The sequence below is a fragment of the Balaenoptera physalus genome, assembly GCF_965194825.1.
Source record: "Balaenoptera physalus genome assembly, chromosome: 11".
Classification (NCBI taxonomy): domain Eukaryota; kingdom Metazoa; phylum Chordata; class Mammalia; order Artiodactyla; family Balaenopteridae; genus Balaenoptera; species Balaenoptera physalus.
This window is the reverse complement of record NC_138896.1, coordinates 22,105,762-22,123,198: the sequence shown is the minus strand read 5'-3', so window position 1 is coordinate 22,123,198 and position 17,437 is coordinate 22,105,762. Positions and strand designations below refer to the sequence as shown.

The following is a 17,437-nucleotide window of genomic DNA, read 5'->3' as shown; positions in this document are numbered from 1 at the left end:
CCAGAGCCGGACTCACCTCTCCCCACAGGGCTGGTTCCGATCGGACACTTCCGGTGGAAGGACGGAGCTGCAATACCCCCCAAGGCGTCCTTCCACAGAGACTTTTGAGGCTGCGCAGAAGGAGACGGGCCGGCTTTGGACTGCGCTTCCCAGAAGCCTTCGGACCTCCTCAGGAGCTGGGACTCCATTTCCCAGGCGTCTTCGCTACGGTTTTGAAGTCCTCAGACTTTGAAGGAGAAGGGGTCTTTTCTTCTCTTTGTAGTAGTAAGCTTGCCTCTACAGCTCCCATGCGGGCCTCATCCTGGACTTCATCCCATTTCAGTATGGGCCCGTGAACTGGAAGCCCACGCAGCAGGGACGCGGCTCAAACTTCACCTTTGGACTGATGGGAAACTTTTCCCAAATCCTTGGTTTCTCCCCCAACCCGGCTGGACCGCAGATATGCAAAATGGGATTGATCATAACGCCTGGCTTAAGACTTTGCGTTACCCTAAATTGTGAACATTCTTTAATCCATTACCAAATCTATAAGAACTAGAACATTGACAATAACCTAACCTTTACTACAACTCTTTCTCTTGTCTCCCTCCGTATTTTGTGTTCCCTTACTTATTGAAAAGATAGTTCTGTTTGATACATACTCATGGCCAAACAATATAGGCTTTTAATTTTAGTTGTTTTTTGTCTAAAAGGCATCATTTCATAGGTAATCTGAATTTGCTTCTTTTCACTCAATATGTTAAGATATACCCATATTGTTGAGTTAAAATTAATTTTCATTACTGTATAGTATTCCATTTGTGAATATATCATTGTGTTCATCCTTTCTCCTAAGATGGGTTGGTAACACCATCATCTCTTTTTGGATTACGGCAGTAAACTCTTAAGTGAGCCCTCTGCTTCTGCCTGTCTCCCCCACAGCCCATTCTCAATAGAGCAGCCAGAGTGATATTGTTTTTGTTTTTTTAAATCAGAATATCATTTTTCCCTCATGTGGAACTTCTACCATCATCTTGTGTTGTATGTTTGCTCTCTCCTCTCTCTCTTTTTTAAATTTATTTTTGGCTACATTGGGTCTTTGTTGCTTTGCGCAGGCTTTTTCCTAGTTGCGGCGAGCGGGGGCTACTCTTTTTGTTGCCGTGCGTGGGCTTCTCATTGCGGTGGCTTCTCTTGTTGTGGAGCCCGGGCTCTAGGCGCGTGGGCTTCAGTAATTGTGGCACGTGGGCTCAGTAGTTGTGGCTGGCAGGCTCTAGAGCACAGGCTCAGTAGTTGTGGCACATGGGCTTAGTTGCTCCAGACCAGGGCTCGAACCCATGTTCCCTGCATTGGCAGGCGGATTCTTAACCACTGTGCCACCAGGGAAGCCCTCTCTTCTCTTTTTGTTACTTAGTGTAGATAGTAGTTTCTCAATTTTACTAATCGTTTTTAAAATATACAACTCTTGGACTTATTTTTTAAAGTTTTATTTTTCTGTTTTCTGATTCACTGATTTCTGCTTTTATCTCAATTTCTGCTGCAGTCCCTCAGTTTATTTATTTTGTTGTCTCTTTTCAACTGGATTCTTAAAGTATATCTATGTTTCATTTAAATGTTTTTCTTTGCACACTGCTGTAGTTGTTCCCAGACTTTATCAGGTGTAGTGTTTTGATTATCACAATTTTTTAGATATTCTCAAATATTTATATTGTCTCTTTGAATCAATAGCTGAGAGAATTAAAAAGATTTCAAATGAAGGAATATGTTTTCTGTTTCTGAATGTCATTAATTTTTAGTTATATTGAATTATATTCAGAGAATGCTTACTTAACTATTTCATTATAGTTGGTGTCACAAGTTGGCTTCCAAGAGAAGCATACTATGAAAGACAGATTAGCAGGCAGGAAGTTTATAGGTAGTGATTTGGAGATTAACACCTGTGAGGGATTGAAGGCCGTAGCATTGGGCAGAAGAAGTTGGGCTGTGATGCAGTCACAACAAAAGTCTCTACTGTTCCCATGGAACAAAGATGGTCCTTTAGAATTGTCCTGATTTGGGTGGAGGGGTAAGGTCTTTATACCACCTCAAGAGACCAGTCCCTTGGATGCAGCTTGCCCTTAGGGAGGGGTCATTACCTTGGACCAAGCTGGTCTTTTTCAGTTGAGGGCAGTTACTGGAGAGGACTGACACTGAGAGCTGTCAGAAAGGGCTACCAGCTGGCAACACTCCCAGCAACTGGGAGAATAAGCCCGTCAGTCTTGAAAGGGGATCTGGGAGGCATAGCATGGTGTTCAGCACAGGGAAAAATTGAAGATATTCTCTTTCTCAGCCTTTTTTGTACTTAGGGCAAGGGCACATAGTCTGTATTTGACCAATCAGATACAGCCTCACTGCAACTTGGATCAAAGATAGGTGATACAAAAACTAGAAGCAGTGGAAAAATCTCTCTGGTAGTGACAGCAGTGGCAGAAATGGCCAGTTCTTGGGTCAGCAGTGGCAGTAGGCTAGCATAGGCATCTAGTGTCCATGGCATAAAGCATCAGTGGATCAAGCTGTAACATTCAGTGTTTAATGACAGTGATTTGGGTCAACTCATAGGAGGGTTATGTATGTTGTTTTGGCTCTGGTCTGGTTATGAGCCTCTGAGTCTGCTTCTCCAACCCTTCCAGCAATTTTATGAACTACTCAATACTCCTTCAGTAAACTTTATTTCTGCTTAATTAAGAAGAATTGATTTCTTCTTTGCAACTAAGATATCTGGTGCATACAAAGATCTTTCAAGAGATAGGGAATTGGGAACTGATTGGTTCATTTTTGCTGTTGCTTCTGTCTTTGCACCTAGTGTTATTTACATTGGTCCTTACATGCTCCAACAAATTTTTCTGATCTCTTTCTCATCAGAGAAGATAAAAACCACAAGGATAATTTGTAGAAGGTCTTCTAATCATAAATAAACAAATAAATACATATTTATAGCAGGATATCTTTTTAAAAACCTCTATCTTTATCTCATTTCTAAATTTTTATCTTTATTTCTCTCTCAGGTATCACATCATATAAAAATGATTGAGCATTTTTAAAAACCAGCTTTGAAGAGATATTTCAGATGGTATGATGTAAATTATGAGACATATGGCATATGGAAAAATGCACTTTGTAGGGCCCTGGGGTACATTGTGGACACGGAAAACAATCTGTTAAATCAGATATGATTTCCAAATCAAAAATCACAAGGGCACATGCTTTCTATTGCTGGTGGGGTCTACTTCTCATATAGGCTACTTTATACATGTCCTAGAGTAAATAACCACACAGATTTTAAAAATTTAAAATGATAATTAATAGCCTCCCAGGTAATTTTTTGTAGACCACCATGAAGATATATACATATATATATATACATAGACAACAGATATAAATCCTGCTTTTTACACAAGGGAATAAAGACAGATCATAGGAAATGCATACAATATAGACATAAAACATGAATAAAACATTGGGGTGAGAAGAAATAATCCATCCCTCATTCTCACCAATGCCTAATATGGACCCTTAATTAAGATTAATTTATTCAATACATTTACTCATACATACCATGGTCCGCCTTACCTACACTTCTTCCTCATATATTTTGAATATTTTCATCATTCCTTTGTAAAACTCATCTGTGGTCAAGACCCAGATTAAAGTGTTGTCTTTTCCCTGAAGTTTTACTTGACCTCTTAAGCCTTTACCAATATCTTCTTTTTTCTGACCTCACATTGTAGTTATAGTTTGAACCTTTCATTACATAGCAATTTTATTCTCTGCTGTTTTTCCTGCATGACAATGTGGTTACCTAAACTAAAGAAAATGGAGGAACTCTGTTGGACTATTTTTTCTTTTTTTAAAAAATTTTTAGAAGATTATTTATTTATTTATTTATTTATTTATTTTTGGCCGTGCCACAAGGCATGTGAGATCTTAGTTCCTGGATCAGGGATGAACCCGGATCCTCAGCAGTGAGAGCGCAGAGGCCTAACCACTGGACCACTAGGAAATTCCCTGGACTATTTTTTCAATGATTGAATAACGAAACTGAATGGAAGAGAGAGGTATTCTACACACATATAGGCAAAGTGGAGAGAGGCATTGGCACTTTGGGCTCCAGAGAACACAGAGCTCTTGTGAGAACTTTCTGGGAATTGCCAGAAATAATTAAAGCAATTTTCCACAGACCGCAGGGATTGTAATAGTAGATAAAATAACAGCCTGCTGTTTATTACCACTCTTGGGCCTATGGGCTGATATAGTTTCAGGAAACACAGGTGAGAGTTGTATCATATCACTCGGTATTGCTCCTGCCACATAGGGGGCATTCAAAAATGTTAGCTGAAAAAGTGTTCTCTAACATCTGTGGAGACTACGAGATTTCACCATGGAATATCAAGTGGACATAGATGGAGGGGAGGGTGGGCTCTGAGCTTTGCAAGAAGCAGAAAGAAGAAAATTATTAAAAAGTCCTTTCTGGGAGGTTTCTTCTTGCTGTACTTTTCCCCACCTCCACGTCTTGCACCGGCACAACAGAAATCTGGGCGTTTATCATTTGCCATCATTTCTACTTAGAGTCCCCAGGAATTTCTCACATGAGCTCTTTGCCCTCTCCCTGGTGGAGGGAACCCTCTATTTTCTTCCTTTTCTGATCTAAGTTGCTCATCGCTACTGTTCTGCCAGTGCCTGCTTTGACAAAAATGATGCAATGTCATGGCACTGATGCTCTCACAGGTGCTAATGTGACTAATGCTAACGTAGTCCTGAGTTCTCTGGAGTCCAAAGTGCCATTGACTTTCACCACTTTGCACATAAATTGTAGAATGCCTCTCTACCTTGACAGTAGCTGTTTCTAGTGTGTAGATCCTTTACGTCTGCTTAAAGAGAAATCTCCAAGAGAAAATGGCCCCTGTAATCTTTTCTCTTCTTCCATTAAAGTCAGGGATCTTTGGGGGATGGTGGGGAATGGCCAGGTGAAGTAGGGTTAGTTCTTGGACCGAGGAGATAAGAAAATTTAGAATTTGAGCTATTGCCACTTCATGCTGTGTGGACTGAATAATAGAGGAAACCTGCCTGCAGAGAGGGAAGAATAAAGTAGATGAAGAAGGTAGAGAGTCATATAGTGATCTTCTTCAACTCAAGACTCTTTTTCTTTTCTTTTTTTTAAATTAATTAATTTTTTTTTTTTTTGTCTGTGCTGGGTCTTCGTTTCTGTGTGAGGGCTTTCTCTAGTTGTGGAGAGCGGGGGCCACTCTTCATTGCGCTGCGCGGGCCTCTCACTATCGTGGCCTCTCTTGTTGCGGAGCACAGGCTCCACACGCGCAGGCTCAGTAGCTGTGGCTCACAGGCCCAGTTGCTCCGCAGCATATGGGATCTTCCCAGACCAGGGCTCGAACTCATGTTCTCTGCATTGGCAAGCAGATTCTCAACCACTGCGCCACCAGGGAAGCCGCAGACTCATTTCTTAATGGCTTTGACAAACTAAAGGGATTTCCCCCTATTTATTTTCCCTTCCACCTTTGCAGCCTTGACCTTCTGGATTCTGCCTAAATTCTGTTCTGAAGACACATGTTACTTCATTTTTGTTCATAGTTTGGGCCAAATTCATACCCATTGGCCTAATTCATACCCATTGGCATTTCAATGGCAGGTACATTTTTTTCCCCTAGTATTCTTTCATTATTCACCCAAGCCTGTTATCCTAAGCTGTTTGTAGGATTCTGTTAAAAAACTAATCTGGTAAAAAAAAACACAAAACAACAACAACAACAACAACAACAACAAAAAACTAATCTGGTGAATTGGGAGATTGAGATTGACATATATACACTGCTATGTATAAAATAGATAACTAATGAGAACCTACTCTATAGCACAGGGAACTCTACTTAATGCTCTGTGGTGTCCTAAACGGGAAGGAAATCTGAAAAAGAGTGGATATATGTATATGTATAACTGATTCACTTTGCTGCACAGCAGAAAGTAACACAACACTGTAAAGTAACTATACTCCAATAAAAATTAAAAAAAAAAAGAACTAATCCGAGTATTGAAACATTCATTTACAGAGAAACAAAGGAAATAGTCCAGGAAATAAATACTCCGGAGGGAGCAGAATGAGCTTTTCAATAATCTGTAGGATGGGGCTTCCCTGGTGGCACAGTGGTTGAGAATCCGCCTGCCAATGCAGGGGACACGGGCTTGAGCCCTGGTCTGGGAAGATCGCACGTGCCGCGGAGCAACTAAGCCCGTGTGCCACAACTACTGAGCCTGTGCGCTAGAGCCCGCGAGCCACAACTACTGAAGCCCCTGCGCCTAGAGCCCATGCTCTGCAGCAAGAGAAGCCACCTCAATGAGAAGCCCGTGCGCCATAACAAAGAGTAGCCCCCGCTCGCCACAACTAGAGAAAGCCCGTTCGCAGCAACAAAGACCCAAAGCAGCCAAAAATAAATAAATAAATAAATAAATAAATAAATAAATAAATAAATAAATAAATAAAATCTACAGGAGACATAAAGGAGTTATATCCATGTGAAAATACTTTGGATGCATAATCATAAACATTTATTGATTTTGTCAGTGCACAAGGGTGGTGGCACTGGTGATAACAGTAAAGACATTATCCCTCCCCCTCAATTTTCCATAGGACAAAGTGTTTTCACTCTTGGAAACATGATAAAACAATGAAAAGTACATGAAATCAGCTGAGTAAATTCTAAAGCAGTGTAGAAATTATAAAATTTTCACCAAGATAAAAAAAAAATCTAAAGACAAGACTTACCACTATCAAGTACTCTATACCATGGTAAATGCTTTCATAGTTTGTTAATTCTCATAACAACTCTATAATATAGGGCACATATCCTCATTATATAGACACAGTTTTAGCAGAGCCAGGATCTGAATTAAGATTTCTTGATTTGAAATCTAGCTCACTTTTCACTAAGCCACTATTGCGCCTAGGATTTCATACCTTCACCGGGCAGGCTCTGATTAATTAATCCATTCATTCATTCCATAAATGGTTATTAGACACCTACTATATGCTAGATAATGCCTGGTGACCTTGAGTAGAACTCAACTGAACTTGTTTTGCTTATCTAAGTAAAGACATGCTTTCTCCTTTTTTCTCAAACCTACTCACTTCCCATTGTACTTACCAGATGCTTATATCAGGAACCTTCTGGGAAGAGACCTTAGCTTCCAAGTCTCCCTCAATGGTGATGCGAAAAGTAAAAAAGAGAGAATGTAGCCTTTCCCCCAGGATGTACAAGGATGAGGGATGGGATGTTTCTTAGGGAGGGTATATCTGACGCAGTGAGAACTGGAGTAACCACAGGACTTCCCTACATTGAAATTTACAGCTTCTTTGTAGCTTCTTGGAACCCAGTCTTGACAAGCTCCCTCAACTTCAGTAATAGTTACTTCATCCCCCTTGTGGGTTTCCCAGTTGCAATACTGGGGATAAGGTACCTGGCAAACAATTATCTAGGAGATTCAGGGAATTAAAAGATCTGGAAGTTGTTAACAGGCTTCCAGGAAGCCTTCCAGGATGTGTTTCAGGTTGTAACACATCTCTCTCCCAAGAGGCCCTGAAAGAACAAATATCAAACATTACATCAATAACAACTAAACTTTTCTGGCATGGGTTGACTTACTCTCTAAATATAGGATTTATCTTCCCTGCCTTCAGCACTCTGTCAGCAACACCATCCTTGGGCTTACAAATGCTTGATCTATCAATGACGCCTGAGATAAAAGGACCCATTTTGTGGCAAAGGAGGTGAGACAACGGCACATGGTCAGGATTCACTTGTCTTGCCATATATTCCATTCCTACGAAGCACTCAGCCTAATGTAACAGTGGAATGGCCTCTTAAAGCCTCAGCTAATGTGTGAGCTTGGGGGTAACACCCAGAAGTTTTGGGATGCTGTACTCTAGGGTGTTGTATATACATTGAAAAATGACCAATATATAGTAGTGTGTCCCCACTGCTATAACATACGTGTTCAGATGCCAAAGGGTATGTATCAGTTAGCTTTTTCTATATAACAAGTCACTCGAAACATTAGTGGCTAAAAACAGCAACCAGCCGCATGTCCGCCCGACTCTGGCCCTGCGTCACCGCCACCCCCTACCCTCTCCTTGTGTCCCCTCCGTGTCCCCTCTCTGTGTCCCATCCCTCTTTCCCTTCTCTGACTGCAAAGTGGGCCTCTTCGACTTGTTTCTGAGTCCCAAAGAGGAGGATGAGACGCAGAGTAGGAAGCAATAAAAAATAAAAAGGTTAAAAGAGTAATATCTGCTCATTAAAAATTGGAACAATATGGCATTAGTGAACTGACAAGACAGAACAGGGAGTCCACACACAGGCTTCTAAACAAGAGAAATAAGCTGTATAGCAAAGGAGAAAGCAAAAGCTTTGCAATAATCTGTCCTGAGACAGTTAATTACACAACTGTGGAGAAAAAAAAAGAAAGAAATTGGAATATTACCTCATGCAATACATAAAAATTAATTTCAGTTGCTTTAAAGATTTAAATGTGTAACATGAAACTGTAAACATTTTAGAAAATCATATGGAAGAATATCTTTATGACTGCAAGATATGAACAAATTTCTTAAGCTTAAAAAAGGCAGATCATAAGGAAAAAACAATGTAGACATAGTAAAACTAGGAACTTCTCTTTGCCATAAGAATTCATTGTAAAAAATGAACATAAACCCCAAGTTGGGAAAGCATATTTGCAACATATATAACTGACAAAGAATTAGAATACAAACTACTTAAGGAACTACTATAAATCAATAGAAAAAAAAAGATGATTCAAAAGAGAAATGTACAAAGACTTGAGGGAATACTTCACCAAAAAACACCCATGTCTATTAAAAATATGAAAAGATGCTCAACCCATCATTAATCAGGAAAATTCAAATTATAGCCATGATGAGATGCTATTTTACACTCAGTCAGAATGGTAGAATTTTTTAAAGTCTAACAAAATCAAGTTTTGGCAAACATGTTCCAAAAAATCCATCTACTGCTGTGGGGTAACAATCTGGCATTATCTAGTAAAACTGAAGTTGTACATTTCCAAGATACAGACATTCCTTTCGTAGGATTGCACTGGAAACACTTGTGCACATGTGCTCCAGGGAATATCTACAAAATGTTCACAGCAGCATTCTATAATGGCAAAAATTCAGAAACCAGCCAAATGCCCGAAGGTAGGCAAATGTATAGAGACTGGTCCATTGGTCCCGCACAATCCTGTCCAGCAGTGAAAATAAATGAACTACAGCCAGGAGTATAGGGTGACTCACTCTCAAAAGACTGTGTTGAGCAGCCTAAAGCGAATTGCAGACGAGTGCATATCGTACAATTCCATTAAATAAAGTTTAAAATTCGCAACACTAAGCACTATATTCTTGGGGCTGCGAGTCAGAGCGATGCTGGCCTGCATTGTTCCACTTCAGCAGACATGCTCAGATACTTGCTTATTCTCTGAAGTGTTATAGAGCAGCCTTGTGATAGTTTCAGCCAGAGTTGTTAAAACTGTGAAGAAATGCAAGATGATGATAAACATGAATTCTGTATAGGGGTTACCTCTGCGGAAGAAAAGATAGGGTGAGGGAGGGGTACTCACTGGGCTTCAAAGATCCTGGTGATGTTCTCTTTCTTATACTGTGTTTGGATTTACTGGCTTTTATTTTATTATTCTTTTTATTTATTATACATATTTCACAAATATTATTTTGTATCTAATATTTAATAAAAGAAAAAAGACTTTAAAAAAATTAGAACAATAAACAGGTAAATTTATAAATAATTCTGCTTTACTCTCCCCCCATTCCCATTTCCCAGGAGTAACACTTTGTTCTGTATTCTTCAAGGTAATTTTAAATTTATATATTAATACTTTTATGTATGTATATATAAAATATTCTTGTTTAAGTTGATAGAATTATGCTATACAAGTGTTCAGTAGCTATCTTTTTTCATTTAAAGATACATTTGAACACTTTATACTTATGACTGTGTATCTCAAAGTTTTTGTCAAATGAGAGCAATGCAATTTTTAGCGGACTAATAGTCCTAGAGCAAGTAGAACAAAATTAAAATACAAATTGCTAACATTCTAATGAATATGAATAATAATGAAAAATTTATATTCTGCTATTGATAAAATAATAAAATAATTTAAAGTGTCCTGTTAAGATTTCTTTGGGATGAATACATGTTTAGCAGGTGGAGCTGACATATTAGTACTTCTAGGAAATATAGGGCTCTGAACAGCTTTTGCCTAAAGCATGTCAGAGTTCCCACATCACTATCATACTTTGACTAACACAACTGTGTTTCTACATGCCAAGCACTATGCCAAGCAATTTTCACTGAAAATCACATTTACACCTCACAGCAGGTGGTTACTATGATCCTTATTTTGGGGGTTGATGGTTTGGGAGCTAAGGAAGAAAAAGGAAGGTGAGTTTTCGACTGGCAGAGCCATTTTTCATTGGTGACCTTAGAAAATTTAAAGTTTTGTAAACCATAAGTAATTCCTCTCTGAGCAGCCTCAGAGACCTTGAATCACTATAGTCTCTTTCATCCACACCGCTCTGTTTCTAAGGGCCAGGGTCTAGACTAAGCAATGTGAATATATGCTTCACATCAAGACAACTTGGAAAAGCATTATTATCTTCATTTTACAAGTGAAGAACTTGAAGATCAGAGGATAAGAAACATTCCCAGGGTAATGTGACTAATTAGGCAAGGTAGCATATGAGCCCAAGCCTGCCAGACTTCCAGTTCCATATTATTAAGTAATCCTATATGAATTCTGAGCTTCTAAAACAAAAAGAAAATATGTCCTTAACTGTGTCTGATAACTTATTAGATACTCTCTACATGTTTTTTTGGGGGGGTGAGATTTACAAAATTTTAGTTGATTCATACAAACAGGGAATCTCATTGGCATTAAGGAGAAATTAGAATGAATTCAAATAGCAGGAACTGTGTCTGTATCTATCTAATAGTATGCACCTAGGTAGAAAGAAGTGAGAACAATGAATTTGCAAAATAACAAAAAAATCAAAATTTGATATTTTATAAAAAATAAATTCTGTGAGTGTGGAAGCTGAAGGTATACTTTAAAATTTTTGAAATTTGTTTTGCTAATACACCGTTACAAAAATAGAAACACTTGAAATACTTGGAGAGGTAAATATGTATATTTTTGTCAACATACTTTCACCTTATTAATAGCATCAGTCTGTAAATTTATGCAAATTGTTAGCAAAATGATTATAACTAACTGACAGTAAATAAATGTGCTTGTTAACTTACTGACTTTTTATATTCCAGGGAACCAAGAGTTGAACTATTTAACATGAATAGGCTCAATGAGAGTGTCTCCCAAGGGTTTGTCCTCTTAGCTTTCTCAGCTCGACCGTGGCTGGAGTTTCCACTTTTTGTGGTGTTCCTGGTTTCCTATATCTTGACCATCTTGGGCAATCCGGCAATAATTCTCGTGTTACGTCTGGATTTCAAACTCCATACCCCCATGTATTTTTTTCTTACCAATCTCTCACTCTTGGACCTTTGCTACACCACAAGTGCAGTTCCACAAATGCTGGTAAACATATGCAGCATCAGGAAGGTAATTAGATATGGCGGCTGTGTGGCCCAACTTTTCATTTTCCCGGCCTTGGGTTCCACTGAATGTCTCCTCCTGGCCGTCATGTCCTTTGATAGGTTTGTAAACTATTTGTCAGCCTGTCCATTACTTAGTCATCATGCACCAAAGGCGCTGCCTCCAAATGGCAGCTGCATCCTGGATTAGAGGCTTCAGCAACTCAGTATGGCAGTCCACCTTGACGCTGCAGATGCCACTCTGTGGCCACAAAGAAGTGGATCACTTCTTCTGTGAAGTCCCTGCTCTGCTCAAGTTGTCATGTGTAGAGACAACAGCAAATGAGGCTGAACTATTCTTTATCAGTGTGCTATTCCTTCTAATACCCTTGACACTCATATCATATGCTTTTATTGTACAAGCAGTGTTGAGAATACAATCAGCTGAAGGTCGGCAAAAGGTATTTGGAACATGTGGCTCCCGTTTAATAGTGGTGTCACTTTTTTATGGCACTGCTATCTACATGTATCTGCAACCACCATCCCCTGCCTCCAAGGACCGAGGAAAGATGGTATCCCTTTTCTATGGAATCATCATGCCCATGTTGAACTCCCTTATATACACACTTAGAAACAAAGATGTAAAGGGAGCATTTAAGAGGTTGATTGCAAGGATTTTCTTAATCAAGAAATAGGAATACTCAAATGACAGACCTTGTTAAAGACTTGAAGTTTACATACTTTAATAATTTAATTCTCTCCAAGTTGCTTTAGTCTGACTACTCTTAGAAAGAACTATTATGGTGACCTTCCTCAAATAAAATGTCATTGACAGAAAACTACACTTATTTCCTACTGCCTAAATACATTCATTGCACAAGTCCTGAGAACTGGTTCATTATGATCCCCTAAAATAGTGTAACCTTAAAATATTTAAAGTCTCCAGTTTTATAGACACTGGTGTGTATACTTGGTGAAGAGTCTTAGATTTCTGTGAGACTAGAATAAAACCTTAGGAAACAACATTTTTAGACACATGCAAATACACTTACACACACCAGACATTTTTTCTTAGTTACAGGAGATATAACAGAAGTCCATAAAGCCATCCAAAGTCCCCTCCTAAAAAATGTAAATGTTCCATATAAAAGGGCAGCTCCTACTTGATATTCAGAGCCCTTCTCTGTTAACACAAGTTCGTGTGCCCGATGCACAGTGAGGCCAAACAAACTGAAACGTCGGAGTTTGAGCAGAGAAAGGTTTATTGCAAGGCCATGCAAGGAGACAGGTGGCTCATGCCCTAAAAAGCCCCAAGATCCCTGAAGGAAGTTGGGGGGGGGGAGGGTTTGCAGGGTCTGTGATCAGCTTGTGCACAATTCTCTGATTGGCTGATGGTGAGGCAGCAGGGTGGTGTCACAGGGGTTAACATGATCAGTCCTTAGGCTCCAGGAGGCCTGGGTCTATGTGCTTATGGTCCTCAAGTAGTTAACATCTTCCATTTGTTTGAGAGGGGGAGGTTTTTTTCATCTGCGAAACAACCCAGGAAATGTGCATCAAATGCTATTATCTAGGTACTTCAGAGAGGAACTAAAGCAGAGGATATGGAGGAAGGCCTGTCCTGGGAAGGCTCCATGGGGTACTGCTCGATTACATCCCTTGTCTGCTGTTTCTCAGAAAATAACCGGCTTAAAACAATTAATATGCCAAAGACATATTTTAGGGTGGCAAATTCTGCTCCCCTACACTGCAACAAATATGGGCTAGGCGTGGAGTGGAAACTCGGCAGGTGTTACAGATCAGAGACCACTGTCTCTGCGTGACCTAGCAAATATTTTTTTTAATTAAATTAATTTATTTCTTATACAGCAGGTTCTTATTAGTTATCTATTTTATACATATTAATGTATATGACCTAGCAAATATTTGTTTATCAAATAGTACCAACCTGCAGACACAGGAGAAGCTCTGAAAACTGAGTAAAAGTTCCGCTTTCGTAAGAGACATTTATATTTATAAGGGAAATCTCTATTTGCAAGGGTGTCTCCCTCTCTGTATCAGGAATAGCAAGATAACCAAATCTCTAGAAACTGTTATCAATGGAGAAGGCACTGACTTAAATATGCATAACAACCATACCCTGGTTTACCCTGCTTTGCCTGAAAACGGCCCATAATGGATCTAAACCTGGTCACGATCTTTGCCCTTGAACAGGTCTCAGTAATTAATGATCTAAAGGGAACAAAAGAATGCAGGAACAAAGGACTGTTATCAGGCAAGAGAGGTAACAATAGCAAAGATAGTAAATCAGTACTCCCAGTTCTGTTTCTGTGATAAAGATTAGCCTGAAGCACATTCTCCTGCTGTCTTGCAGAATTTAAATCCAAGTGCTCAACTACCAGATCAACTGGAGCCTAAGGGATGACGATGTTGACCCTTTATGACCCTTGTGACTTTGACTAAAGCTTGAACCCTGCTGACCTTTGCCCCAATTCCATGCTGAATTCTCCTTTGTTCAAGCCCCTTCATGAATATGCATGTACTCTTAGCTTAAAACTTCCCCAATTTTGCTGCTTTGGGAGACACTGCTTTGGGAAAGAGCCCTGGTGTTCTCCAGACTTGCTGCAAGTAGTAAATCCTTCCTTCTCCTGATCTTTGGTTTGGTTGTGTCTTTTGGCTATACTCGCTGAGAGGTGAACCCAGTTTTCGGGTAACAACAGATGTAGAAAGAAATCTTGGAACTTCCCTTTTCTGACTAAAAGAAAATTCTGAGAAATGAGGACTGCCATAAATCCCTTCTCCAGGGGAATTTTATGGCCATGAAGAAGATGGAAAGTCAGCACCAAGATGAGTCTGCACAAAGATACTTCAGTAAAATAACCCTTGTGTTCTATTAATTTCCCTGCGTATTTTCTTCCCATAATTTACATATCTGAAGCAAGGTCCTGGTGTGACACGCCAGCGGCAGATGGCAGGCAGGACATGCCAGTAGTCTTTGTTCCCAGGGGAAGAGAGAGGTTACAGGTTATGGGGGAATTGACATCCGATTGGCTCATCGGTTGCCAGGGAAACCAGCAGAGGTCCGTGCCCCTCACCGCTCCTTTGATAAGCTATCATAGTGGAGATAGTTCCGATCTAAAGATTAGAACAGTCACTAGATGGGACCGGGGCAAGTACATAGGTATTTACTGATTAGGATGTATGATTAAGAGGGAAGGTCAGTCAGGTGAGTAGGGTGTAGGTGAAGCAGGCACTGGTTGAGCAGGGGATGTAGGTACAGAGAGCAAGAGAACAGCCACCTTGGGTGGCCTAATCATACAACGTGTGTGTAGGTGTGGGTAAGGCAGGCATGTAGGGCATTGGACATGATTTTAAGGGATGTAGGTTGATCTACACCTAGTTATACATTAGCTCCCATCCACCCCACCCCTAAACTACGCTGAGCCCCCAAGTGGGGCCTTCATAAAAGAGAGGCTGCAGTTCCTGAAGTGGGTGATGGCAGGAATGAATGAATGAGAAGTATGGAGAGGATGGTACTTAATGAAGACCACCTTCCAGGTTAAAAGAGGAAGAGCAGAGACCCTGGAACTACTGGATCACGGACTGTTATCCTAGGCCCCAAACCTGAACTCGAATGCAAATGTGTGTATGTGCACGGGTTTCTAAGGAGTTTATCCAGATCTTTCATCAGTTCTTACAAGGATCTGTGAACCCACCTGTTAAGAATCCCCCACCCTAGACTCTAAGGGGAGATGGTCAGAAACAGCAGACCAGCGCCCTTGGCTTTGAGCTATGGTGAGCTTTTAAACGGTGTGTTTAATTTGTGAGTTTAGCCCTTCTGTCTGTGCTGAGTCGGCAGAATTTTCCTGAGAAAGAAAGGGACTGTCAGGGAAATTTGTGCTTCAAAGGAAAATTATAGCGCACCCTCTTGTGTCATCTGATTCTGATTCTATGAGAGCTACTTTACAATTCTGTAGATTGTAGATATCTGATAGCAATAGAAAATAACTCCTGTCTATAGACATGCAAATTAATTGTCTCCTGGTGGGACATTTTCTCCCTCCCTAGTCCACCCACCTCACCAATCCCCAACCGTGTAAAGGCCAGTTTGGGCCCTATTTACGCTTTAATTTCAATATTCCTGATCTATAAATGGCCTCCATTCTTCGAATTTTCCTTTGAATTGTAGTAACACCTCACCAGTTACCTCATTAATGAGTTACATAAAATCTTTTCAAAGGGGTTCATTTTTATACTTGTATGAGAGTCATGATTGTATATTTTTGGGGAAAATTACCCTTTAATAAGATCTTTGTTCTTTATTTGACTGCAAGGAGTTTCTAGTGCCACCTCCATAACCATGGCAACCGAAGCATAAGGTAAGCAAACCCACAGAAGTCCTAGATCTCCCACAGCCTATCCTTTGGGGTGACCAGAGGGGAACAGCACTAGGCTCCTTTCCCTTCCCCTTCCCTCTCGTTCCTCCCCTTCTTCCTCCTTTTGCTCCCCACGCCCTTCCCTTCCTCTCTTCGATTCTCTTCCTCCTCGATCCTCCCCTCCCTTTTCTTCTTGCTCCCTTACCTTCCACAACCCGCCCGGACTTGGAGCCCCTCCACACACACACACACACACACACACACACACACACACACACACACACACACTTGGAGCCCCTCCACACACACACACACACACACACACACACACACACACACACACACACACACACACACACGATCCCCTACACATACGCACACACACAGGAGCCCCTACACATGCGAGGGCGCCCGCGACCAAGGGTCCAAGGGGCTAACATCGTGGGGGGGGGCGGCTACCGGCCGCTGAGACGCGCCCGAGACCGGGCCGCCCACACCCGGGCCAGCCTCCGGTGTCGCAGGGGGACGCTCTGAGCTTGCAGTGGAAGGGACGGTTTCCTGAAAAGAAGGAACATTACAAGGTTCTAGTCAGTAAGAGCAAAAAACTAAACATTTTTTTCGGAAAGAAAATTCGGATTGTTTCGACGTAGCGATAAAAATAACAGGCAAAAGTCATGTGGAAAGTGCGCAGAAAAATGGTGTGTGGGCATTGGTGGTTCAGTGGTAGAATTCTCGCCTGCCACGCGGGAGGCCCGGGTTCGATTCCCGGCCAATGCAACGAGACTCTTGTTTTTCAAAAAATCCTTCCAATTTTGAAAATGCTCTGGTTTTGAAATCGGATACTTTCTACATTCGAATTTTGACCTACTCATATGTTTTGTGACCATAAGACCCAGAGTCACTTCTGCTAGGTGGAAGGGGCAGGCTGGCTGGAGACGGGCTGTTTTCCTAAAAGAAACATCCAACTTTCTGTGTTCAGAATATATGGAGTCAATCTGCTCTGGATTCGTTCTTCTGTTTGAAGCATGAGTAAAGCCAGCGAATGGGCTCTGAGGGAAAGAAAACTTTTTCCAACTTACAAAAACAACTCCCTTTAAATAAAAATATAATAAAGGAATTCCTGCGAGCGCTCACTGTCGCGTTTAGCAGAGTGGCGCAGCGGAAGCGTGCTGGGCCCATAACCCAGAGGTCGATGGATCGAAACCATCCTCTGCTAGGTGCTTCTGTTTTTCGGGGGCGGGGGGCGGAAACTACTGTAGTCTTAGCAACCCTGTTTTCCTTCTTTCTGTACCTCATGAAAATGTGGGTAATTCAGGGGTAGATGTTTATTCCAAGAAAATTTTGAGACGAAAATAATTCACAAATCAGAAAGTCTCTAATGTCATGTGCCCCATCTCAGAGAGCAGAGAATTAATATTAATCCATCCG

At 40.8% G+C, this 17,437-nt stretch overlaps 3 protein-coding genes across 3 annotated transcripts in view; 2 read left to right on the top strand and 1 right to left on the bottom strand.

Moving 5' to 3' along the window:
- LOC309638925 (zinc finger and SCAN domain-containing protein 16-like) overlaps window positions 1-17,437 on the bottom strand; it is a 378,126-nt gene that overhangs the window by 37,605 nt on the left and 323,084 nt on the right. The gene's annotated exons all lie outside the window — the stretch shown is intronic.
- The window catches only part of H1-5 (H1.5 linker histone, cluster member), a 127,339-nt gene that overhangs the window by 89,029 nt on the left and 20,873 nt on the right, over window positions 1-17,437 (top strand). The window lies entirely within an intron of this gene.
- LOC309638933 (olfactory receptor 2B2-like) lies at window positions 14-16,269 on the top strand. Its single transcript, XM_082415498.1, is given in 2 exon segments — window positions 14-11,766; window positions 11,768-16,269. Coding segments are annotated over 2 exon segments (936 nt in total). The 5' UTR covers window positions 14-11,394; the 3' UTR covers window positions 12,332-16,269.